The sequence below is a fragment of the Heterocephalus glaber genome, unplaced genomic scaffold (assembly GCF_053883595.1).
Source record: "Heterocephalus glaber isolate CG9 unplaced genomic scaffold, H.glaber_assembly_v1.0 deba00000071, whole genome shotgun sequence".
Lineage (NCBI taxonomy): Eukaryota > Metazoa > Chordata > Mammalia > Rodentia > Bathyergidae > Heterocephalus > Heterocephalus glaber.
The window spans coordinates 16,563,262-16,590,771 of record NW_028258137.1 but is presented as its reverse complement, the minus strand read 5'-3'; the positions used below and the strand labels follow the sequence as shown (position 1 = coordinate 16,590,771).

At 36.8% G+C, this 27,510-nt stretch overlaps 1 protein-coding gene across 11 annotated transcripts in view; it reads left to right on the top strand.

Moving 5' to 3' along the window:
- The window catches only part of Nfat5 (nuclear factor of activated T cells 5), a 132,886-nt gene that overhangs the window by 6,442 nt on the left and 98,934 nt on the right, over nt 1-27,510 (top strand). The window contains exon 1 of one of the 11 annotated variants that reach the window (XM_087204955.1): nt 4,159-4,736. The exons of the other annotated variants lie outside the window; for them this stretch is intronic. Within the exon in view, the coding sequence (XP_087061081.1) occupies nt 4,697-4,736 (40 nt within the window). The 5' untranslated portion in view covers nt 4,159-4,696. Of the gene's footprint in view, nt 1-4,158; nt 4,737-27,510 lie in introns of those variants that run through there. 11 annotated transcript variants of the gene reach the window in all.

Sequence of the window (27,510 nt, the reverse complement as noted above, 5' to 3'; positions counted from 1 at the left end):
AGCTAGGCAAGTGCTTTACCACCAAGGTCCCCTTTAAAAAATTAGAAAAAATTGTTTTTCAGATACTGGGGATTGAATCCAGGGCCTTTGCACTGAACTACATCCCTAGCACTTTTTTTTTTTCTTTTTCTGAGATAGGGTCTCACTTTGTAGTGCAGGCCGGCTTTGAACTCACTGTGTAGCCCAGACTGGCCCCAAACTCCCAAGGGATCCTCCTGCCTCAACCTGCTGAGCACTAGGATCAAAGGCACGCTCCACCACACCTGGCCTCCAACATTTTTTATTTTTTATTTTGAGACAGGGTTTTTGCTAATTAGTAAGTTGCCCAGGCTGGACTTGAACTTGGAATCTTCCTGCGTCAGCCTCCCAGAGTGTTGGGATTATAAGGGGGTGTCACCAACCCCACCTCCCAAACTTTACTTTGTTTTTAATTTTTATCTGAAGACACAGTCTCCCTGAACTGCTCAGGTTGGCCTCCAACCTCAGCCTGCTAAAATACCTGGGATTGTAGGTATGTGCTGCAGTACCTGGCCAAATTTTTAGTGTTTTTTTTTTTTTTAATCGATTTTTGTATTTTCCCTATTTTCTTTATAGAACGTGTGTGTGTGTGTGTGTGTGTGTGTGTGTGTGTGTGTGTTTTGTTGTTGTTGGAGTTTTTTCTTGCTTTTTTGAGACAGGGTCTCGATATGTAGTTCACTCTGGACTTGAACTCACTATGTAACCCAAGGTGATCTCAAACTTGTGACTTTTTAGGAATGCTGGGATTATAAGCATGTGCTGCCATGCCCAGCTGCTTGGTATATATTTTTAAAAAATAAGGATTTGAAGTTAGAAGGTTCAAACTTTAACCTCTAAAACTAAGGACTTTCTTTGACATGCTTGGAAAAAAGTTTACCTACAGAGAAAAAGTCACTATTGCTTACACATTCTATACTGAAAAACATCCATTTTGATATATATTGTTTGCCCTCCAAAAAAACTTAAGAAATGAAACTGAGTGAAAGTAAACAAATATACTGAGGTCATTCTAGAAATATAGTGATATGAAGTAAAATGGTAGAAATCATAGGCCAGGAAAAATGAAAATATAAGGAAATAGGAAAATCTAGAGAGAGAAAAATAATAGATTTAAAAATTTTAAATACGTTAAACGTACAAGAGATTATGTGGTGGATCAGATTGAAGAACTGGTTAAATAAGAGCTGAATGCCACCTGATGCAATCTTGTGATTTAAACATTTAAGACTAAGATTTTTAAAGAAAATATGAAACCTGATAGTGAATTAGTAGAAAGTAGCTACTGTTTTCCAAAATACTGCTACTGTATTTGATTATGCACAATTATACTTAATAGTGTACAAATGAAAATCCTAAAAATGGTAGCAATGTTTTATGCATTATGCCCCCCCCTTGGTACTAGGGATGGAACCTAGCACCCTATGCATGGTAGGCAAGTCCTCTACCACTGAGCTATGTCTCTATGCCTGACTTTATGAAATATTTCTGACTTGTCATTAAGCCTGATTTAATTCTTTTCCAGAGGCCCATATTAGTAAGGTAGTTAGACCATTAATGCCTGTAAGATGATTATATGAAGATAACTTACTATAAGTGATTTATAGGGCCAAGGATTTAGCTCAGTGGTTCCACTGCCTGCTGCGCAAGCACAAGGACCAGAGTTCGATCCCCAGTACCAAAAAAAAAATAAAAATAAAAAATATAAGTGATTTATAGAAAATATTTAACAGAAAAATAATATATTGAATTGTATTCTTACAAAATATGTTAGTCTGTGGATCCACACTGAGTAATTAAAACTGTCTTTGTGGAAGTAATTGTGTTTAAGCATATATAGTCATACCTAGTTCATCCTCGCTTTTTGCCAATAAGATCCACTGATTTCCTATCATCTCTTTAAACTTGATATTTATTAACATAGTGGGTTAATGTGTTTTTTTGTGTTTCTTCTTAAACTCTGCTTTCATTGTCTTCATTCAGTACTAGAACCCTGTTGCTTCTTATAATAAATGGATAAAAATACATTTTTTAATCGAGTGGTTTGTGGCTTCATCTTGATTTACTCTTGGCTCTACTGTAATTATTTTGGTAGTCCCCTAAAACTTTTGAAAGTGATAATTCAGAAAAACATGTCCTTTTTTTTTTTTTTGGTACCAGGGATCAAACTTGGGTCCTTGCGCTTGTGCAGCAGGTGGCAAAACCACTGAGCTAAATCCCTGGCCCAACATGTCCTATTTTGATCAATATTATAGACTTTAAAATAACCACTTTTTATTATAAAAAGTTGACTCATGGGCCAGGGATTTAGCTCAGTGGTGCCGCCTACTGCCTCACAAACAAGGTCCTGAGCTTGATTCCCGGTATCAAAAAAAAGTTGGCTCATTAGTTTATATTTTCTATTAGGAATAATAGGTACTTAGACTAAAATAAAAGATCAAATTATCTGTGGACTCAGTTGGGTCTGATTATTTAGTGACACAATATAGATCTGTTAACTTTAGAGAAATAAAAAAAGACTTTCTTTGAGACAGGGTCTTCCATTTGCAGATATGTTAATAAAAATCAAGGCTTAAAAAACAAAGAAGATAAGAGACTCTAAGTGTAAACATGCGTATGTGTGAAAAGTTAGACTTTATAGATTAGTGGTAATTGGTTCAGACTTTAAATATAAATAAAACCTGATTTGTGATAAATAATCTTTTACGATCTGAACTAAAGATGTTATATTTATTCTTAATAATTTTCAAAAAATAGATTATTTAGGGCCAGGGATTTAGCTCAGTGGTTCCACCGCCTGCCTTGCAAGCGCAAGGTCCCAAGTTTGATCCCTGGTAGCCCCCCAAAAAAGATGATTTTTCTCTTTTATTTACTTTTTTGTGTGTGTGGTACCAGGGATTGAACTCAGGATCTTGCACTTGAGAGGCAGGCACAGCGTCACTGAGCTAAATTCCTGGCCCTATCTTTTATTTTTAATATTTACTTGATAAATAGGTGGTGATAACTATTGGCTTTCCAGCCATGAATGTTTATCACTTTTTTTCATTCAGAAAACATTGTGATTAGTCATTTACTAAATTTGGTACTTAGTTTAAAAATGAGGAAAGAACAGAAAAGTTAAAGAAAAGTTTAAAAGCATAAAAAAAAACAGGTAAATTTCTGATAGCTAAGTTTTTTATTATGTTTATCTTTATAAAGTTAGTTTAATACATCTACTTAAAGCATTTTTTTAGATGTTAATTAAAAGAAACAATGTTGGTAGTTAAAAAGAAATGATAAATTCAGCATTCATCATAATTTAATGATTGAAAAAAATTTGAGCAATTTATATATCAAATGTGTACCAGCATTTAAAAGATATTTGTCTTATTCTCAAAAAATTCTATGAGGTAATAAAAGCATTCTTAGTTTATAAAATGAGCAAACTAGGTACTGAGGAATTTGGTTTAATTTTTATCAGTTTTCCTAAGACTATATAGGGAGGGAATACTGGGCATGGTGGTGCACCCCTGTGATCTCAGCACTTGGGAGGCTGAGGCAGGAGGATTGCTATGTTTTCAAGGCCAGCCTGGGCTACACAGTGAGTTATAAAACTGTCTCACAAAAAGGGGCTAGGAGGCCTCAAAAAACAAACCATTAACAACAACAAAAACTTAGGGGCCAGGGATATAGCTAAGCAGGCACAGTGCCTGTCTGGCAAGTGTGAGTCCCTGAGTTCAATTCCCGGTACCAAAAAAAAAAAAAAAAAAAGCTTAGCTAAGGAAACAAGGCTGGAATTTGAACCTCAACAGTTTCACCCTTAAGTTGAGTTTATATAGATAATTTGATAATTGGCATTTACACTTTGGATCCTAATAAGATTATGGAGCTATTCTGATGGTATAAAAATAATTATTTATCAATCCCCAGTACCAAAAAATTCTTTACAGAGATTTCTTTGTTTTTTTTTTCATTCATTGATTTTATTGGTACATTTTAGGTATACAATATGCTGACATTCATTATTGGGAATTTGTATCTTTACATAATATATCTTGGTTCTTATTTTTTCCTCATTCCCCTGCCCTCCCTTCAACTCCTCCACACCTCCCTATTTACAATGACTTTGTTTCCATTTTTTCCTTTTCTCTGTACAGGTTTCTTTAAGCAGCTTCCATAAAGTAATGAAAGAAATTGAGTAAGTTACAAAATAGAAATTAGTAAAATGTGATGGTGACCCTTCTGAAGGAATATTTCGACACTCAGACTCATTGCTTGGCTTTGGTAGGTGTCATTAGGATTTAGCTGAAGCAGATGTCTGGTCATAGCCCTTTGCTTGGCTGATGATAGGACTCCAAAATAAAAAGTGGGAGAAGGGTAAACAGGAACACCCTCCTAAGAAGAATTTAAAAATGGAGGTGCTTGGGGCCCTTGATTTCTTTGGCAGTACTTTTGTAGATTCAGGGAAGTCATTGTTTCCTACTTCTGCTGGTATGTTTCAGAGACAATACAAATTTGAGAAAAGATGAGCAACAGAAGAAACATTATTTCTTGAAGCCTTAGCCGATAGTTTTCCCTCTTGCTGTTGTTGGTCTTTGTTTTCTGCTTTCTAAAAGTTCTTTTTTTGTTGTTTTTCTGAGATAGGATCTCACTCTCAGGCTGGCCTTGAACTCACTGTGTAGCCTAGGGTGTCCTCAAATTCATGGCAATCCTGCCTCAGCCTCCCGAGTGTTGGATTTCAGGTATGTGCCACCATTCTTGGCTTCTGAAAGTTCTGTAGGAATTAGAAGATTTGCATTCTAATTCTAATCTGGCCCTGAGACTCTGAAATCATAAACATTTTCCTTTTCTTCGGCAGAGACATTGCCTGTGCTTACTTAAGAGTTATGAGGAAAACAACTGACATAATATTGCAGGGTATTGCAAAATATAAAATGCTATATGAATAGTGATATTTTGCATGGAATCCTATCAATTTTCTTTTCTTATTTGGTACCCGGGATCAAACTTGGGTCCTTGCACTTGCGAGGCAGGCAGCGGAACCACTGAGCTAAATGGTTCTCTTTCCTCCCCCACCCACAGTACTATGCAGAAATTGAACCCAGGTTCTTTGCACTGAGCTATCTCCCCAGCACTTTTAAATTTTATTTTGAGACAGGATCTCATTAAGTTGCCCAAATTAAGGTGCCGCATGTGATCCTCCTGCCTCAGTCTCCTAATGTGTTGGGATTATAGGTATACCACCATACCTGGCTTTTTATTTTATTTTTTTTGGTATCGGGGAATCCAACTCAGGTCCTTGCCCTTGCTCAGCAGGCAGTGAAACCACTGAGCTAAATCCCCGGCCCTTTTTTCTTTTTCTTTATCTGCCCTTTCCATCCACATGTTCATTTTCTCATGATACTCTATAAATTATGTTGGTTCTATAATTACTTCTTATATTGTTTCTTTTCCTTCTTTTAAAAGATAAACCTTTACAGAGATACAGAGGTACATCCATTTTAAATGTTCCATGGGGTGGTTTTTTTTTTTTTTTGGCACTGGGGATTGAACTCTGGACCTTGTGCTTTCAAGGCAGGCACTGGAACCACTAAGCTAAATCCCCAGCCTCCATGGACTTTTAACAAGTATATATACATTTGTATAATCACCAGTCAAAATACAGAACATTTCAATCACTCAGTCAAGCTCCTTTACTCCTAAATAGTTAATCTTGCCCACTCCAGCCTCAGGCTGCTACTAATCTGTTTCTCTTTACCATAGTTTTGAGGGTGTTTTTGGAGTTTCATATAAAACGATTATACAGTTTGTACTCTTTTCTCAGCCATCACCATAACCTGAAAAGAACCATATTTTTATAAAATGAGCATAAAGGATAATAATTTTTTGATGTATAATTTTTTAAGTAGCTTTTTGAGACAGGGTCTCACTATGCAGTTCAGGCTAGCCTTGAACTCACAATGTAGCCCAGGCTGGCCTCAAACTCCCAGCGATCCTCCTGTCTCAGCCTCCTGAGTGCTGGGATTACAGGAGAGCACCACTATGCCTGGCTATTCTTTCATGTATTCTTATATTCTCTAAACAGGTAAGTGTAGAGTTTTCAGGGATATTTATTTATTTATTGCAGTGTTGGGACTCAAACCCAGGGCGGCTTTGTATGTACTAGGCAAGCTCCCTTCCTCTGAGCTATACACTTGGCGCAACAGGTATTGATTTTTTGATGTATATATGCAAATACAGGTTACTTAGCTGTAAAGTTATTTATTTCTTCACTCAAGATGAATTTACAAGCTGGGCATGGTAGCCCATGTTTGTAATTTCAGCTCTCTGGGAGGCTGAGGCAGGAGCCCAGCCTGAGCAACTCCAAAATTTTACAAGACCCCATCTCAAAAGGGAATGGGGGTCAGGAATGTGTGAAGACCCTGGATTTAGTCCCCAGTACAGCAAAAACAAAGAAACAAACAAACCAACCAACAAAACAAGTAAAAGTACTCTCTAGTCATCCCAGTTGCTAAGGAGGCTTAGGCAGGAGGATTGCCAATTTGAGCCTAGCCAGAGCAACTGACTTAGTGAGACGGAATCTCAGGGAAAAAGACTATTATTATTTATTATTAGGTGTTTGAGACATGGTCTTGCTGTGTAGTTCAAGCTGGCCTTGGACTCACTGTGTAACCCAGGCTTTGACTTTGTGGTGATCCTTCTGCTTCAGTCTCTTGATTACAGGTGTGTGCTACCATCCCCAGTTGAAATTTTCCTTTAAAACAGTATAGGAAAAAATAAATTAAAAAACAGTATAGGGTTGAACAATATGTAGGGATTTAGTCTTTACTACTCTAATAGTTTTCATGGTAAAGCATAGAGGTTAAAAATACAAATGAGGTTTTGATCCCTTACAAATGAGTACTATCTTGTGTTTAACTAGGTGTTGTAAATACTAACTTTGAATAAAATCCATATTTGCTCAGTGACTATATACATACTACACCACTAGTTTAGATACTATATAATAAAAATACTTTTATTAGCAACATGATAGAGCACTTAAATGTTTGTTGATGGGGAGTCTAATTTTGAAGTTTTTGTTTGAATGAAAGTTTGTAATATAGTCGTCTGTGTTAAGTCAGTAAAACAAGTTGTGTTTAAGTGTATCTTAGGATAATGACCATAGAAGCCAAATGTATGCTTAAGCTAACAAGTAGCTATCTTTCACAATGCAGTTGTAGTTAGAAATCTGAGAGGATTTCTTAACATTTCCCATTTTTCTAGTTTATAAGCAGCAGATTACTTATGGGGTCTTCATTCTGAAACAGAATTTACTTGAAAAAATGCTAGTGTAAAATGGAATTAATAACTAATATCTCAAATATAAACTGTGTGTGTTTGTGTGTGTGTGATAGCCAGGGCCATTGCACTGAGCTACAGCTCAAGACCTTGTGTGTGTGTGGTTCTTTTTTTTAAAATTTTATTTTAATTTTTTATTTTTGGTACTGGGGATCGAACTTGGGACCTTGCGCTTGTGAGGCAGGCAGCGGAATCACTGAGCTAAATCCTCAGCCCAAAAAACCAAAATTTTTGGTTTTTTTGGTACTGGGGATTGAACTCGGGAACTTGTGCTTGTGAGGCAGGAGCCAGAACCACTGAGCTAAATCCCCCCCCCCCCCCCCACCTTTTTTAAGACATCTTGCTGGGTTGCCAAGGCTGGGCTCACACTTGGCAGTACTTCTGCCTCAGCCTCCCAGAGTTCTGGGATTATAGGCATGTGCCACTATGCTAAGTTAAATACTCATTTTATAGAAACCTGCAGAATAGTGCTGAGAATTTTGGAAACATTACTAAAATTTACATGACTTTTAAAAAATTTTGTTTTGTTATCTAGAATAATAATATAGACTGAATGAATGAGAAATATATAGATTGAATTTGCAAATATTTATAAAGAACTTTTCATATACTTTTTTATTCTTTCCTATAACACTATATACAGGATGAAGATTTATATTTAGTATTTGAATTACAGAGGTTTTGGATAAAATGATTACTCAATTTTGTTTAAAAAAAACCAACCCTTTTTAGGGGGCAGAGATTTAGTTCAGTGGTGCCTCACTTGCCTGGCATGCTCAAGGTCCTGAGTTCGATTCCTGATACCAGAAAAAGGAAAAAAAAAAACAAACCTTTTTTTGCTTTTAAAAAATTAGGTAGTAAAGTAGTTGGGAGTATAGAATGTCATTAGTTAACTAAATTACTATTCTATTATAGTGACTATCAATAATACATTTGTAATGTATAGTAAACAAAAATAAAAACTTTTTGAAAAGTGTTTTTTGATTAAACTCCAAGAATGGGATCCAGTCATTACATAAATTCTGCACAGGAAAAATTTAATGCAGACTAAATTGAGAATAGATTCACAGAAGAGCTTTTCTTAGAAAGTAAAAACAGTAAACATGAAGCCGATGTGGTGGTGCTATGTCTGTAATCCCAGCACTTGGAAGGCGGGGGCTGAGCCTGGAGGATTGCACTGAATTTGAGGCCAGCCTGAACAACATAGTGAGACCCTGTTTCAAAAAAAAACAAAGCACAAAGGGCTGGGGATATAGCTTAGTAGGAAGGCATTGGATTGAATCCCTAGAACCATCACCCAAAAAAAAGTTAATAGGCACATCAAAGTCCCAAATATTTAGGAAGCTTGTGAATGTAAACACTTTCAGAAATATCATTACTAACCAACTGTGTGATTTTAGGCAAGTTACTTAATCTTTCTGTGTGACTCACTTTGTTCTATGTAATGGAGATAATAGATTCACAGACCAGTTACAGGGATTAAATGAGTGAACATTTCCAGAGTACTTGGAATAGTTCAACATAAAGAACCAAGGGTTGTGTTTTGTTGTTGTTGTTTTGTTGTTGTTGAGACAAGGTCTTGCTATGTATCTCACTTTAAATTTGCAATGATCCTCCTGCCTCAGGTTTTTGAGACAGAGTCTTGCTGTGTAGCCCAGGCTGGCCTCAAACTCACTATGTAGCCCGAGATGGCCTCAAACTCACAGTGATCCTCCTGCCTTGGTCTCCCGAGTGCTTACAGGCAGGCACCACCATGCTTAGCCTGCCTTCCTTTCCTGAGTACTGGGATTACAGGGTTTGCCACCATGCCTGGCAGGATCCAGTAGTTTTGGACATCCAAATCAGTTATTACTACATAGATATATTAACGTTTAGACACTCATAGTACTTTGTTGTGTAGGATTTGTTTCCTAAATACAAATCTAATCCTATCACTTGTTTAAAAATCCTTTAATGAGGGCCAGGATGGTTGCTCAGTGTAGAGCACCTTCCCAGCAAGTGTGAGGCCCTGAGTTCCATTCCCATTACTGGGGAGAAAAAATTCTTGAATGCTATCAATGGGCTTTAGATGAGATCCAAATTCCTAAAACCTGGCTCCTGAGTTTTTTGTTTTTTAGAGAACATCTAACTGTTTAGTTCAGGGTGGCTTTGAATTTACTTATATCCCTTGAAGGCCTGGAACTCAAAATGATCCTCTTGCCTCGGTCTCCTGAGTGGTTATACACCACCATGCCCAGCTTCCTGGTTATATTTTCTTAAAACTGAGATAAAATTCAAATGAAGTTCATTTTAGCATTTTAAACGTACATTTTTATGGATTTTTAAAAACTATAGTCACAATGTGTAACCAACCATTACCACTAATTCTAGAACTTCTTGTTGTTCTGAGGATTGAACTCAGGGTCTTGAAAGTGTTAAGCATAAACTCTACTTACCAATGCACATTTCTTTCATTCCTTAGACCATTTTCATCACCTCATAAGTACCCTCTATGGATTAAGTAGTCCTTCTCTATATTCCTCTTGCCCTAGGAACCGGCAACCACTAATTAAATTTCTATCTCTATGGATTGCCTGTTCTAGACATTTCATGTAAGAAGAATCACATAATATGTGTTTTTTTGTGACTGTCTCATTTTACTCTGCATATTGTTTTTAAGGTTCATCTGTATTTTTTTTTCCTGAGACAGGGTCTTGCTATATAGTTCAGGCTGGCCTTGAACTCACTATGTAGTCCATGCTGGCCTCAAACTCATGATGATCCTCCTGCCTTAGCCTTCCCAGTGCTGAGATTACAGGCATGCACCACCATCCCCAGTTTGTTCATCTGCATTGTATGTATTAGTAATTTATTTTCTTTCTTAATTTTTTTTTATTACTGGGGATCAAACTTGGGTCCTTGCGCTTGTGCAGCAGGCGGTGAAACCACTGAGCTAAATCCCTAGCCCCTCTTAATTTTTTTTTAAGTGACAGAGGGGAGCCCCAGGGCCCTGAGATTAGAGCTACAGGAGGGGGCCAACAGGGGACCAGCACTCCATTTTTAATGGCTGAATAATACTCCATTATAGGGACACACCACATCTTGCTTATCCACCCATTAGTTGGTGAATATTGAGTTGTTTCCACACTTTGACTACCATGAACAGTGCAGCAGTGATCATTCATGACTCATGGCATGTTTATATGTAGGTAAATGATTTCATTTCTCTTGGAATGCAATTACTAGGTTGTATGGTAATTCTGTATTTAACTTTTTGAAGGATTGCCAAACTGCTTCCATGGTGGCTGAACCATTTTGAATTTTCACCAGCAATGTATGAGGATTCTGATTTCTCTCCATCCTTGACAATACTTACTGTCTTTTTTGTTTTAGCCATCCTACTGGATGTGAAGTGGTATGTCTTGTGGTTTTGATTTACATTTCCCTAGTAAATAATGATATTGAGCATCTTTTCTTATAATTACTGGACATTAGTGTATGTCTGATGAAATGTCTGCATAAGGCATTTATTTGTCATTTAATTTTTTTTTTTGAGACAAGGTCTTGCTATGTCTTCAGTTTTTTGATTTGTTTGTTTTTTGAGACAGTGTTTTGCGTTGCAGTCAAGGCTGCCCTTGAACTTACTATGTAACACAGGTGGGCCTCGAACTGTTGGCAGTCCTCCTGCCTCAGCCTCCCAAGTGCTGGGATTACAGGCATGTGCCACTACACCTGGCCAGTTTTTTTGTTGTTGTTGTTGTTGGGTTTTTGGTGGTGTTTTTTGTTTTGTTTTTAGACAAATTTGGGCTGTGCATGGTGGTACATGCCTGTAATCACAGCACCCACGAGGCTGAGGCAGGAGGATTGCCATGAGTTTGAGGCCTGACTGGGCTACATAGTTCAAGGACAGTCTGATCTATATAGCAAGACCCTGTTTCAAAAAACAAAGAACCCCCCCCAAAAAAAAAATTAGAAGAAGTTTACTATGTAGTACAGACTAGCCTTGAACTTGTGACTCTTGCTTCAGCCTCCCATATAGTTTGGATTACAGACATGTGCCATTATACTTGGCATGGATGTTTTTAGTTTTGATGAAGTCTGATGTCTTTTTTCTTTTGTACCTCATGTTTTGGTGTCATATTTAGGAAACTGTTTCTTGATCCTGAATCATAAAGATTTATACTTATTTTTCTTAAGTTTTGTGGTCTAAACATTTCTCAGAAGAAGTACAAATGGCCAATACATACATGAAAAAATTTTCAGCATCACTGGTCATTAGAGAAATCCAAATTAAAATGACATTGAGGTACCATTTTACTCCAGAAAAAGTAAATAGCTATCATCAAGAAATCAGGTAGTGGGCTGGGAATGTAGCTCAGTCTCACCAAGCCTACCTGGCAAGCACAAAATCCTGAGTTTGATCCCTGGTACCAGAAAGAAAGAAAAGAAATCAAGTAGTAACAAGTACTGGTGAGGATGTGGAGAAAAAGGAACCCTTTTACATTATTGGTGGGACTATAAACTAGTACAACCACTATGGAAATCAATATGTAGATTCCTCAAAATAAAATAGAAATTCTGTTCTACTCAGCTATTCCCTTCTAGGTATCTTCCCAAAAGAATGAAATCATTGTATCACAGGGATACATGGATGCCTTGTAGCAGCATGATTCATAATAACTAAATCTTGGAAGCAGCCTATGTACCCATCAACAGGCAAATGGATAAAGAAAATGTATTTATATACAGGGGAGTATTGCTCTGCCATAGATGTGTGTGTGTGCGTGCATGTGTGACGGAATAAATGGCAAAGTAGTAGATAAATCACAAGTAGGGAGATCTTTTCCAGATGGATGGGGGGACAAGAGATGGAGGGAAAGGGGAGGGAAGGGAGAAACGGGGGGGTAGAAAAAAAGAATCAAAGAAGAAAAAATTATGAAAATAAAGCTTTTGCAAATGGGAAAGGGACTAGGATTTGGAGGGAACAGAGAGGAAAGGGAAAGGTAGGAGATTAAAAAAGAATTAAGATGTGTTAAGCACATGTACCAGCTTCCTATGATGAATGTAATCATTATGTACTGCAGACGTGTACTATACTAGTAAACACATTTTTAAAGAGTTTTATAGTTTTTGCTTTTAAATGTATGAGATCTCTGATACTTTTGAGGTAATTTTTGTGTATGGTGTGAAGTAAGAGTGTATCAGGTTCACTCTTTCGTGTGTGGATACTCACTTGCCCCAGCATATTGATTGTGAAGCCTGTTGTTTCCACATTGAATGACCTTGGCATTCTTGTCAAAAATCAGTGGGTCATACATAGGTGTGTGGTTTATTTCTGGACCCTCAGTTCTATTCCTTTCATCTGTATGTCTTATTACCAGTGCCATACTGTTTGATTGTTGTAGCTTTGTGAAATAAGGAAGAGTAACTCTTTCAAATTTTTTCTTCTTTTACAAGATTGTTTTGGCTATTTAGTGTTCCTGAAAATTCTATATAAATTTTAGGAACAACTACTCAAATTCTGCAAGGAAGCTGGCTATGAATTTAACAGAGATTATGTTGAATCTATCTGTAAGCTAATTTGAGGAGTATCACCAAGCTAATAATATTAAATTTTCCCCATGAACATGGGATGTTCTTTCATTTTATTAAATCTTTAGTTTCTTTCAACAATATTGTGTAGTTTTTATAGAATGTTATAATCCTCTTTTAAAACATTTATGAATGTATGTATGTATTTATTTTGATTCCTTTTTTTTTTTTTTGCACCAGGGATCTAACTCAGGTCCTTGAGCTTGTGCAGCAGGCGGTGAAACCACTGAGCTAAATCCCCGGCCCTGTATGTATTTATTTTGAGGCAGGGTCTTGCTGTGTAGTTAAGCTGGCCTTGAACTCACTGTGTAGCCCAGGCTAGTTTTGAACTTTGTGGTGATTTTCCTGCCTCAGTCTCTCGAGTACTGAGATTACAGATGTGAGCCACCATGCTCAGTTTAAAAAATTTACTTTTAGCCAGGTGTAGTGGTGGATGCAGGTAATCCTGTCATTTGGGAACCTGAGGCAGAAGGATTAGTGAAAGTTTGAGGCCAGCCTGGGCTACATACTGAGTTCAAGGCCATCCTGAGCTATATAGCAAGACCCTGTCTCAAAAAACAAAATTTATTTTTAAGTTTATTATTCTTTTTCAGCCACTGTTAAGAGTTAATAAAATTATGGGCCTATTATGAGGAAAATTCTCCCAAAATACAGGATTGCTTTTGTGTTCAAATACTTATTACAATAGTCCCCCTTTGTTTGCATTTCACTTTCTGAGGTTTCACTTACCCATGGTCAGCTGCTGCCAGAAAATATTAATATTTGTTTATCAAGTCCATATTCACATAACTTTTATTATAATGTATTGCTATAATTACTTTACTTTATACTTAATGTTCAGTAATATCTTATTGTGTCTAATTTTTAAATTAAACTTTATCATAGCTATGGGAAAAAATATAGTCATAGGTAAAAGCATAGTATGACTACAGTTTTATACTTTAGTTTCAGGTATCCACTGGTGGTCTTGTAATGTATCCCTGAAGGATAAGGAGGGCTACTGTATGCATATGTGTAGGGAAGGAAATCTAAATCATGATAAGAAAAGTGTAATGCTTTAGAATTAGCCATAGAAGTAAAGCTGTAATAAACCATGAAGAACATTCAGTGAAGTCCAGTTATGTTTAAAAAGTTATACTTACTGGATGATGCCAGATGTAGTAGCACATACCTGTAATCTTAGCATCTTGGGAGGCTGAGGCAGGAGAATCACTGCCAGTTTGAGGCCAATTTGGGCTACATAGTGAATTCAAGGTCAGCCTGGAATATATATATAGTGCAGTGCTGTCTCAAAAAAACAAAACCAAAAAAATTATATTGGATGGTGAGCATCTCAAGGGCACGTTTTAATATTTATTATATGAATAAATAAATGAATGAATATTGCATTACAGAAGAAAGAAGGAGGGTATTTGAAGTCTGAGAGGATTGTGCTCTAGTTAAACACAACCATGTACTAAGCTTCAGTTTAATAATAATAGTTGGATTAAATGACTATAAAAGAAGAACTAGGCTTTCAAAGAATTGGGACTATTTAAAAGAACTGGGGATATAGCTCAGTATGAAGGCCCTGGGTTCAATCCCCCATACTGGAAAAAAGAACCCAAAAAGAATTGGAGCTATTTAATCTGTAAAGGCAAGAATTTATATAAATAAGGTAAAAATCGAGGTGGATTTGTTCACTTAACCCAGAATACTTGAATCAGAAAGTTTTTGTGAAACTTGAACGGTAGCTTTAGGGGAAAATCTATAACTATGTAATATAATAAGGAAAAGTTCTCTTAAGATATTTTTTTTTATGTCCAGCATGTTATAGAGTGAAAAAATAGAATCTGGACAGTTAATTAAATTAATAGATAATAAGACCATCAAGTATAATTGAGAAAGCTAGAAACATGACCTTAAGTTATGTCTTCAAGGATACTTGGTTCATTTTGGTTTGGTTTGGTGTGGTTGTTGTTTTTGAGACAGGATCTCACTATTCAGTTCAGGAGGCTGGCCTTGAACCAATTACGTAAACTGCTGGCCTTGAACTCCTGGCAGTCCTCCTGCCTTAGCCTCCCAAGTGCTGGGATTACCACCACGTGCTACCATGTCCAACTAAAGATATCTGTTGCCTTAATCTGAAAATATAATTTTCCCTAGCAGGACTTGTTTTTTCCCCTCTGTGCTTCAGAGGATTACTATGTGGTGTGGGTCTTTTAATTATTTGTGGTACTAAGAGGACTGAATCCAGGTCCTTTGCACTGAGCTACATCCTTACCCCTTTTTATTTTTTTCTGGTACCCGGGATTGAACCCAGGACCTTCTGCTTGCATGGCAGGCGCTGGAACCACTGAGCTAAATCCCTGACCCCATTTTTTAATTTCTTATTTTGAGACAGGGTCTCATTAAGTTGCTGAGCTACCCAGGTTGGGCTCAAACTTGGGATCCTACTGCTTCAGCCTTCCAGAATACTGGAATTATAGGCATGTGCCTTGCCCAGATTGGTATGGGTCTTAATAAATAATGGTTTTTAAAAGTCTGGCCCCATAGGGCTGGGGATTTAGCTCAGTGGCACGACGCCTGCCTTGCAACTGCAAGGTCCTGAGTTTGATGTCCAGTATCAAAAAAAAAAAGTCTGGCCCCATAGAACAGAATATAACCAGTTACCCTGAGAGGTGATTATATAACTGGAGATAAATATATACTAAAAACAATTATATATATATTGTTATATATATATTATATATATATTGTTTGCAATATTATATATATATAATTTTTGCACTGAGCTAAATCCCTGGCAATTATATATATTGAACCTAGGGGTTCATGCATGCTAGGCAAGGGCTCTTCCACTGAGCTAAAACCTCAGGTTGTAAAAATGAGTTTTGGGTTGGGAATGTAGCTCATTTGTGCCGTGCCTGCCTGGGAAGCACAAGGTCCTGAGTTCAATCCCCACTACTGGGAGGGGGAAAGAGAGAGAGTTTTTAAATTCATTATCTGCTTGACACAACCCATCTTTCTTTTTTCTTGGTACCGGGGATCGAACTCGGAACCTTGCGCTTGAGAAGCAGGCAGCGGCACCACTGAACTAAATCCCCAGCCCGACAATCCACCTTTCTTAAGTCATTTCCCTGGCTGACTTTCTCTGGGAGTTCCGTAGAGTGAGGTGGGATGTGTGTTGTGACCTCCTGACCTCTTCCCCAATAACTATTAAATAAATCTTAAAATTAAATTTTTTAAATTTTACTTTAATTTGAGGGTGGTATCTTTCTATTTTGACTAGGGTGTTTTCAAACTTGAGGCTCAAGTGATCCTCTTGCCTCAGCCTCCCAAGTAGGTGATAATGCAGGCATGTACCACTATGCCCAGCCAAGTTTTATAGTTTTAACTGTATCATTTGTTTTTTTGTTTGTTTGTTTGTTTTTTTGGTACTGGGGATCGAACTCGGGACCTTGTGCTGTGAGGCAGGCACTGGAACCACTGAGCTAAATCCCCGGCCTTAACTGTATCATATTCATGGGAGCAAACTTTACCTTTGAAATATGTTAGTGAGGGGCTGGGGATTTAGCTCAGTGGTTTCACTGCCTGCTGCACAAGTGCAAGGACCTGAGTTCAATCTCCGGTACAAAAAAAAAAAAAAAAAAGAAATATGTTAGTGAGAGGCAGGTATGGTAGTGCCAGTACTCTGGGAGGCTTTTTTGAGACAAGGTCTCACTTTGTAGTTCTTCTAGGCTTGAATTCACTGTGTAGCCCAGGCTGGCCTCGAACTTGGAGTGATCTTCTTGCCTTAGCCTCCCAGATTGCTGAGCTTGTAAGTATGTTCTACCATGCATGGGTCAAATTTCTATTTTTATTTTCTGTAGTGTTGGGGATTGAACCCATGGCCTTGTATGTACTAGACAAGTGCTCTATCACTGAAATAAACCCTAGCCCAAGAATTGATCCTTTTAAAGTAAAAATATGTCAGTTATAGCCAAGCTTGGTAAAACATGTCTGTAATCTCAGCACTGAGGTAGGCTGAGGCAGGAGGAATGCAAGTCAAGTCCTACCTAGGGAAAAAGAAAAAAAAAAGAAGAAAAGCTGATGTGCAGTTTAGTGCAAAGGCCCTGGATTCCATCTTCAGTACTCGGGGGAGAAATAAGTTAAACGAGAGAAATACTTTGGTAAGTGGCTATAAATAGAATTCAAATACGGTTAAACTATTTTGTTTTTTAATTAAAATTGTCCCATACCCCCATCTCTTTTTCTCTTCCTTTCTCTTCAGAACTCTGGGAATCAAATCCAGGGCCTATGTACTGAGCTATGTCCCCAGCCCTTTTTTACTTTTTATTTTGGGGTAGGATTAAATTACCCAGGCTGGACTTGAACTTGGGATCCTTCTGCTTCAGCTCCTAGAGTGTTAGGATTATACATGTGCAACTCAGTGCCCAGCTTAGAATAGCTATCTCTCTCTCTCTCTCTCTCTCTCTCTCTCTCTCTCTATACATATATATATATATATACATATATATATATATATATATATACATATATATATATATATATATATATATATATATATATATATATACTTTTTTTTTTTTTGGTACTGGGGATCGAACTCAGGTCCTTGTGCTTGCGCAGCGGCCGGCAAAACCACTGAGCTAAATCCTTGGCCCCTATTTCTATATATTTAATGACAACAGAATACTACTTGTGCAATTAAAGCATATTAATTTTTATTTAAGGATATATTGAGTTTAGTATCTCAGATACAGTGTTGCTAAACATAATGTTATATGGACATTTGTACAATAAAATATATAAAATACCAATAAACACATGAGGAAGGATTTGTTTTTTGGTTTTTTTTTTGGTACCGGCTATTGAACTCAGGTCCTTGCGCTTGCGCAGCACACAGCGAAACCACTGAGCTAAATCCCCGCCCTGCATGAGGAAGTATGTTAAGCATCATCACCACTGGGAAATGTGAATCAGAACCACAAGAGATACCACTTCACACCTCCTAGGATATCTGTAATCAAAAAGATAGACAGGGGCCAGGGATTTAGCTCAGTGGTTTCACTGCCTGCTGTGCAAGCTCAAGGACCTGAGTTCAATCCCCGGTACCAAAAAAGAAAAAAGATAGGCTGGGCATGGTGGTATACATCTGAAGTCCTATGGAGGCTGAGGCAAGAGGATTGCTTGAGCCTAGGATTTCTAGACTAGCCCAATTAACATAGTGGGACCCTACCTCAAACAAAACAAAACAAAACAGAAAAAGGAGAGATAATAACAAATGTTGGCTGGTGGGAATGTACAATGGTACAGCCACTTTGGCAAATAATCTGGTTGTTCCTCAAAAAGTTAAATAATAAAATGGAGTTATTATATCATCTAGCAGTTCTGCTTCCAGATAAATACTAAGAGAAATGAAAAGACATCCACATTAAAAAAAAACACACCTTGTATTTGAATGTTCATAGCAGTATTGTTCATAAGAGCCAAAATGTGGAAAAACTCACATCAACTAATGAATAGGTGGTGTAGTATCATAGTTAAAGGGTATGGGATTGCTGGATGTGGTGGAGCATACCTGTAATCCCATCACTCAGGAGGCTGAGGCAGGAGGAGGATTGTGAGTTTGCTTCCAGGTTGAGCTGTATATTAAGTTAAAGGGCAGCCTGTCTGGGCATGGTGGCCAGCAGCCTAGATCACTGGGTCACATAGTGAGACCCTGTCTCAAAAAACCAACCAACCCAACAAAAAACAAAGAAGTGAATAAAAGTATAGGATTCTTCTAGGAGTGATAAAAATGTTCTAAAATTTATTGTAGTAAAGGCTATAGCAACTCTGATTATTTTGAAAGCCATGTAATTGTATACTTTTAAGTAAATCTCGTTGGGCTGGGGATTTAACTCAGTGGTTTCACCACCTGCTGTGCAAGCTCAAGGACAGGAGTTTGATCCCTGGTACCAAAAAAAAAATCTTTTGATATGTAAATTGTATCTTAGTAAATTTTTAGGTATGTATATACATATATAAATAACATGCATAGGAGGTTTAAACAGATAACAAGTGCTGTTAAAACAATGGGATGTATGTACTTGACTTTTTGTTGTGTAGGGCTATCTCATGAAAGTAGGTTTTCTTGTGGATTGTTAGTAGCAATGTAAAATGGTGCAGCTGCTGTGGAAAACAGGAGGTTCTTCAGCATAGTTAAACATGTCATTATTATGTGATCCATCTATTCCATTTGTAAATTATACACAGAAACAGGAACTTGGACATTTGTACACTAACGGCATTGTTTATAATAGTCAAAAGATAGAAGCTGAGTGCAATGATGCATGCCAATAGTATCAGCTATTCTAGAGGCTGAGGCAGGAGGATTGCAAATTCAAAGCCATCCTGGGCAATTTAGTGAGGCCCTGTCTCAAAATAAAAATTAAAAAAATAAAAATAAAAGGGCTGTGTTAACGGTTTGTATCTAGATGTCCCCCCAAAGCCTCATGTGGTCGTAAGTGGAGCTTTTTGGTTGTGACTGGACTAGTGTGTGATGCTGCGATTAAGGATGTGATGCTGGGATTGATTCATGGTGCAATGCTAGGATTAGGGGTGTGAGTACTACCCGCTCTAAGGGTAGGTAGCCTGGATAAAAATATAAGGGACAGAGAGGGCTGCTGTTGTCTTTGCTTGCCTTTTTCTTGCTACCTGCTGCCTTCTGCCTGCCCTACTTTGCCATGAACTGTTTCTCCTTTGCCATGCCCCTCTGCCATGCCATCCTGTCTTGGAGCCAGCCAACAATGAACTAAAACCTACAAACTGTGAGCTAAGTGCTCGCTTCAGCAGCACATATACAAACTGTGAGCTAAATAAACCTTTCTTCCTTTAACTTTGGGTGTCTAATATTTTGTCTCAGCAATAAGAAAAGTAACTAAGACAGGCTGGGAGGTAGCTCAGCGGTCCCTAGGTTCTATCCCTAATACCTGCCTCCTGCAAAAACATGGAAACAACTCAAATGTCCATCAACAGATAGACAAATAAAAACATGATTTATAGGTACAGTGAAATATATTCACCCTAAAAAATACTGAAATCTTATCTGGGCGTGGTGGCACATACCTGTAATCCCAGCATTCATGAGGCTGATACAGGAGGATTGCCAAGATTTCAAGGCCAGCCTGAACTACATAGTGAGACCTTAAGGAAAGAAGGAAGGAAGGGAGGGAGGGAGGGAGGGAGGGAAGGAAGGAAAGAGAAGTTTGATACATGCCTCAAAATGGTGAACCTTGAAAAAATATGCGAGGGAAAATAAGCCAGAAAGAAAATGACTAAGTTCTATTATTTTATATAGGTGAGGTAACTAGATACATGAGTTATATAGATTAGGTAAGTGCACAGGAATAGAAAAGTAGACTAGTAGAGGAAGAATTATTGTTTAATGAATGGGTAAAAAGTTTGTGCTTGGGATGATGAAAATGTTCTAGAAGTGGGTAATGGAAATGATGATATAGGGGGAATAATATAACTCCCAACCTGCTTGATGTCGGATATGGTGAATTTGTGTTCCCCAAAATCGAAGAATGAGTTCTGAGGAACAATGGAGGTTAAGAGTAGAAAGAATTTGCCAGGGATGTAGCTCAGTGGTGCTGTGCCTGCTTCACAAGTGCAAGGTTCCGAGTTCAATCCCTGGTACCAAAAAAAAAAAAAAGGAGACTTTTAATTTTGCATTTAATAATGTGTTGTAGTTGTCTATCATTTATGGTTTTCTTCTGTTGCCGAGAGTGAATTTTAGTTACTTTCTATGTAAAATCCAGAAACTAGTTTTTAATTTTTTTCAATTTTTTTATTGTTACATATTTGCATTATGTGGGAAGTTGGTACATACACATAACACATTTAAATTATTTTTTTAATTATCTTCCCTTCCTCCTCTCCCCATCTCTTGGTCCTTTTACCTTTTGCAAAAAATCTATCTCCTTATTTCCTATTAGCTTTCATTTTGGTCTTTATTTATATTTTGGATTTCTCATAGAGAAATGATGCAACATTTTAAGCTTGTGTGTCTGACTTATATCACTTAACATTATGGTCTAAAGGTGCAATCATTTTCCTACAAATGACTTGTTTATCTTTATGTGGGAATAGTACTTCTTTGTGTATAAATGTCATATTTTCTTTATCTATTCATCTATTAATGGACATTGAGGCCACTTTCAAGATTTAGCTGTTGTAAATTGTGCTGCTGTAAACATGGGTATGCATGTATCACTGTAATATATTGTTTTAAAACTCAGGATGATAACTAGAAGGGGAATAACTGGGTGGAATGGAATTTCTGTTTTAATTTTTTGAGGAATCTACATACTGACTTTCACGGTTTTATGAGTTTATATTCCTACCACCAATGTTAAGGAATGAAGCCAAAAACTAGTTTTAAGTGAAAATGGGATGACCTAAACACTGTTGACTATGCTACATCTTTGATAATCAAAAGGTAAATTTTGATGAGACAGAGTAGATCATAGATGATGACTTTGAAAAATTCATGAAATAGACATATTAACCTTGTTTACTTTGGAAAATATTTTGAATATTTATGTGTGTGGTTGACTCATTTTGTTGGTTTCTGAAAGCAAATGTTTTTATTTAATGGTAGCAAGAGGATTATAGTTTTCCAGTAAATGTTACAGAATTGTGACAGTAAGCCAAATAGAAGAAAAACTACATTACTGAAATGTGACATGTGTGTAGCTACTAAGTCTCCAAAAGATATTCTCCTTATATATGTATTATTAATTAGACATTACTAGGGCTTAACGAGGACCCTGGGTAACTATTAGATTAAATCTAGATTTAATTAATCAAAGGGCTTGTTTTGGGTACTTTAGAATTTTGTGAGTTTAGTATTTCTGTTCATTAAATAATTGTTTATTTTAGGCTAGTACTTTTTAACATTATTTGAATGTAAATCTCTAACTGGTCCTGAATATTTTGAGGACAACTTGAAACTAAAGGAACAAAAGTTGATTTTTTAATTTGTTTTTTTGAGACAGAGACTTGCTTATGTAGTTCAAATTGGCCTTGAACTCACTATGTATTCCAGACTGGCCTTGAATTCCCAGCAATCTTCCTGCTTCAGCTTCCTCAGTGCTGGAATTATAGGCATGCACCACCAGGCCCAGCCAAAAGTTGATTTTTGAGAGTAAGTCATTCCTTTGGGTATTTAAGATATTTCTAATAGAAATTTTTTTTCAAAAATTAATAGCTTTCCCCCCAGATTACAATAAGATTATACTTTTTAATCTGTTACAAAAATTAAGCCATTGTGAAAAATAGCATATATAATAAAATAGGAAAATGTGTAATCCTACCACATAGAACTAACTACTGTGTGCAGGAATTGATGGTTCATGCCTGTAATTCCAGCATGTGGGAAATTGAGGCAGGATGCTAACCTGAAGTTCAAGCCTAGCCTGGGCTACATACTGGGTTCAAGGTCAGCTTGATGTACCCTGTGTCAGCACTTCTCCCCCAAAAACTGAAATGACCACTGTTAACTCGTGCAGTATGTTATTTTATACTTTTCTATGTTTTCTGTATATTTATAGAAATAAGTACTTATTTATTCTAAAATAATACTGTGAAACTTCTAAGCTTTTTGCTTACTATATTTCAAATACTACTGTACATTAATAAATGAAGCATAACTTAGTTCTATTTTTGTTTTAACATAGCTGACTCTGTCTCCAAAAACAAAGTTTATATATATATAGTTTATATAATATATATTTATATAAAAATATTGTGTGGATCTGTAAGACACATAAGATGTATATAAAGTTAAAATATATGTATAATTACAAGAGAAAAGCACACACACTTTCACATTTAAGAGGATTTTATAACCCTATTGTCTGGTGACATCCAAAAGCTTGTGCCAATTTATATATTCAGGGCAAAACAATTTATATTCATTACCAATACCAATTTCTCTGTACCTTTGCCAACATCAAGTATTATCTTTTAAAAAAATTATAATTTTATCTGCTAGGCTTATTCTTTTTTTTTTGGTACTGGGCATCAAACTCGGGACTTTGCGCTTGAGAGGCAGGTGGCAGAACCACTGAGCTAAATCTCCAGCCCTAGTCTTATTCTGAATATTTTTTCAGGTATATATTGGCCTGTACATCTTTTTTAAATTTTTTATTATATTGGTATAGGGCTGGGGATTTAGCTCAGTGGTTTCACTGCCTGCTGCGCAAGCACAAGGACCTGAGTTCGATCCCCAGTAACCCCCCCCCAAAATATATTGGTATATTTAGGGTATATAATATAATATTCAGGTGTACAGTATAATGATATTCATCATTGGAAATTTGCACCTTTACACAATCCATCTTGGTTCTTATTTTTTCCCCATTCCCCTGCCCTCCCTTTAACCCCTCCACCCCTCCTTATCTACAAAGACTTTGTTTCCATTTTTTCTTTTTCTCGTATTAATTCCATTCTCTTCTTTTCCCCTACCCCTCCCATTTCCCCTTCCCCTTTGCACCTTTTCTTCCTATTTCACATTATCTATTATACCTTTTAGTTCTTATTTACAATTTCAGTTTCTCACACTAGAGAAACTATTTGGTATTTACTCACGTATGTCCTATTTATTTCATTTAAAGAGTATTGCCTCATTGCGCATCCATTCAGCTATAAATGTCTCTAGTTTCTTATTCTTTATGGCTGAGTAATACTCCATTTTATTTAAAAACCCCACATTTTCTTTATCCAGTCTCCAGTTGATGGGCAGTTGGGTTGTTTCCAAGTTTTAGCTGTCACAAATTGTGCTGCTATGAACATGGGTGTGCATGTATCACTATGGTATGATTCTTTTAATTCTTTGGGGAAGATACCCAGCAGGGAAATAGCTGGGTCAAATGGGACTTCCAGTCCTAGCTCTTTTAGGTATCTCCATACTGATTTCCATAGTGGTTGCACCAGTCTACACTCGCACCAGCAGTGGAGTAGGGTTCCCCTTTCCCCACAGCCCAGCCAGCATTTGTTATTGGTTGATTTCATGATAGTAGCCATTCTTTCTGGGGTGAGGTGGAATCTCAGTGTTGTTTTCATTTGCGTCTCTCGAATGACCAGTGATGTTGAACATTTTTTTCATATGTTTATTTGTTATTTCTACTTGTCTGAGAAATGTCTGTTCATTTCAGATGCTCATTTTTGGATTGAGTCTTTAAATTTGGGAGGTTTGATTTTTTAAAAATTCTTTATAGATTCGAGATAGTAGACCTTTGTCTGAGGGACAGCTGGTGAAAATGTTTTCCCACATTGTGAGTTGTCTCTTCACACTGTTGGTGGCTTCTCTTGCTGTGCAGAAGCTTTTTAGTAAGAAGAGATCCCTTGGGCCCCAGGATTTAGCTCAGTGATTCCAGCGCCTGCCTGGCAAGTGCAAGGTCCTGAGTTCGATCCCTGGTACCAAAAAAAAAAGAAGAAGAAGAGATCCTACTTGTTGATTGTTTGTGCTAGTTCACGGGCAACTGGGGTTTTGTTCATAAAATCTTTTCCTACACCAGTGTCTTCAAGAGTTCTACCTAACCTCTATTCCAGCCAGTTCAGCGTTTCTGTTTTAATATTTAGACTTTTAATCCATTTTGATTTTAGTTTAGTGCATGGTGAGAGATATAGGTCTAGTTTTATGTAATCTTTGACAAGTTGAAACCCAGTTTTTCCAGCACCATTTATTAAAGAGGCTATCTTTCCTCCAGTGAGAGTGGTTGGCTCCTTTGTCGAAGATGACATGGCTGAGTGTGTCTGGAGTTGTTTCTGCATCTTCTGATCTGTTCCACTGGTCCTCAGGTCTGTTTCTTTGCTGGTTCCGTGGTGTTTTTATCACAGTAGCTTTGTAGTATAGTTTCACATTGGGGATTGTGATAATCCCTACCTTGTCTTTATTGCCTAGTATTGGTTTTGCTATTCTAGGTCTCTTCTTGTTCCAAATGAATTTTTGGATTGTTTTCTCCAGGTGTGTGAAGTATGCTGCTGGGATTTCAATTGGGATTGCACTGAATCTATATAGCAATTTTGTATATCTTTTTGAATTTGTCTGTTCTTTTTCTAAGCTTTCTATTAGCATGTTCCTTTTCCTCCTAATGATTAAATGATTTTTTTTTTTTTGCTGTTGTTTTTTGTTTTTTGAGACAGTCTCACTGTATAATTCAGACTGGCCTTGAACTCACTATGTAGCCCAGGCTGTCCGCGAACTTGGGGTAATCCTCCTTCCTCAGCCTCCCAAGTTCTGGGATTATAGGCTTGTGCCACTATGCCTGGCCTCAAATTCTTTATTTGGTGGAAAATAACATTTTATTTTAATATGCATGTTCCTGATTGCTGATGAATTTGAGCTTCTTTTCATTATTGTCTGGCCATTTGCATTTTTCTTTTTGTGAATTGCCTGTTCATGTTTTGGTCAGTTTTTTCCTTGGGTTGTTTTTGGGTTTTTTTCAATTTTAATCATGTTTTGTGAGCACTTTGTATAACTCTAACTATAGTTTGTTGTATGTACTACAGATTTACAGATACTTTCTCCTAGTCTAAGGTTGGTCTTTTGTCATAAAGAAATTATTTTATATAGCCATATCTTTTTTTGAGGGTCCTGCTATACCAAACAATGTTAAAATCTTTTTTCAAGGGCCGGGGATGTAGCTCAGTGGCACTGTGACTGCCTGGCAAGCACAAGGTCCTGAGTTCAATCCCCCAGTACTGGAAAAAAAACATCTTTTTTCAGATTGTAAAAAATATTTTTATTTATTTAAAAAAGATTATTTAAAATAAAGTCTGGGATGTAGCTCAGTGCAAAGGCTTCAGTCTCCAGTACCAAGGAGGAAAAAGAGCTCTATTCATATCTTCTAGGGAAACTTCTGTGTTGTGTTGTCGTTTACATTTGGAAAAAAAAAAAAAATCTATGAATGTTTAAGCTATAGAGTACCAACTTACCCATCTAAGAAGTTACCAAAAATCTTTCCAAAGCTGTGAAAACATTGGGCTTTATTTCCTCTCGTTTTCTGTACTTCTGCCTCTTTTAGGCTTATTGACATCTACCACCAAAAAAAAAAAAAGATTTAGCAAAAACAGTTTTAGCCAGGGATTTAGCTCAGTGGTTCTACCAACCTGCCTCGCAAGTACAAGGTCCCGAGTTCGATCCCTGGTAGCAAAAAAAAAAAAAAAAGAAAAAGATTTAACAAAGACATCTACCAATAACTTAGAAAGGAAAATGATAATTACTTTTTTTGTTTTCAGCTCTAGGTAATGGAGTGAATTTACTCCATTCTTCCTGGCTGTTCATTAACCTATTTGTACTTGACCACTCTAACAAGTTCAGAAAAATTTACTTGTTTGTTGAAACTGCTAAGACCTAGAATTAGAACCATTCTACTTCTCATATATCTACCAAATTAGTTTATTTTTATTTTCAGAAATATTATTTTTAAGTTTAAAAAGGAGAGAAGTGGACTTCAAGTAACACAAGAAGTTGAATAAATGTGATAGAAATACAACCAACAAGTGATATTTTATACAGTTAGTATATACTGTATGTCTTGTATTTTCTATGCACCGTAAGGGCACATGCTCCTTAAAGTTGCAAAAGATAATGAACTGTTTATCATGATGTGCTCTGGAGATTAGCTTTGTTTCAGATTCTTCGCTACCATCCTTGTCTTGGCTTCTGTATTCTAGCCATTATTGAAGTTAATTTTATACAAAGATTTCTGAAGTGTGTCTTAGCTTAAAGTTAGTAGAGGATAGATAAATGAGGCTTACCCTTGTTATATAGAGAATAAGGTGTTAGAGAAAAGCCAGGGAGAAAGTAGATGTGAGGTGAAAAAAGTTGTGATTTGTTCCTATAATGATAGTTATTAACTTAATTTTATCCATAAACTTAAGCCATTGATACACTGAATATTAAGAAATTTAGGAAGATGGTCATTTATTTAATATATATTTTGTAGCCTGTGTTTGAAATATAAAAAGGCTCACTAGTGTTAATAGGGCAAACAGATGTACAATTTCAAGTTTGGTAAATACAACTTTCAAATAATTGTTTTATGCTAAAAATAAAACAGCAAAGGAAAGTGAATTCAGTTTGGGATATGTTGAAATTGAGATGCTTATTAGATATTGATCACCATACACTAATTTAGTTGCTGGGAATACAAAAGTAAATATTCCCTTCCTCACCAACTTACATTCTGGTGGTTGCAAATAGACAATAAACAAATGATTATAAAATGTCAGAGGCAAGAGTAGCCAGATCTATAGACAAAATAAGTTAGTGGTTGCCAAGGACTCTTTTTTTTTTTTTTTTTTTTTTTTGGTGTGGGGATCAAACTCAGGTCCTTGTGCATGTGACGCAGGTGCTGGTACCACTGAGCTAAATCTCTGGCCGCAACCAAGGACTCTTAATATGGAGATGTAGAGAATGGCTTCTATTATGTGCGCAGTTTCTCTTTGGGGTGATGAATATGTTCTGGAGTTAAATAGTAGTGATGACTTCCGTGTTGTGTACTAAAACCTACTGAATTGTACACTTTTAGGATGAACTTTTATGTTGTGTGAGTTACATCTCAAAAA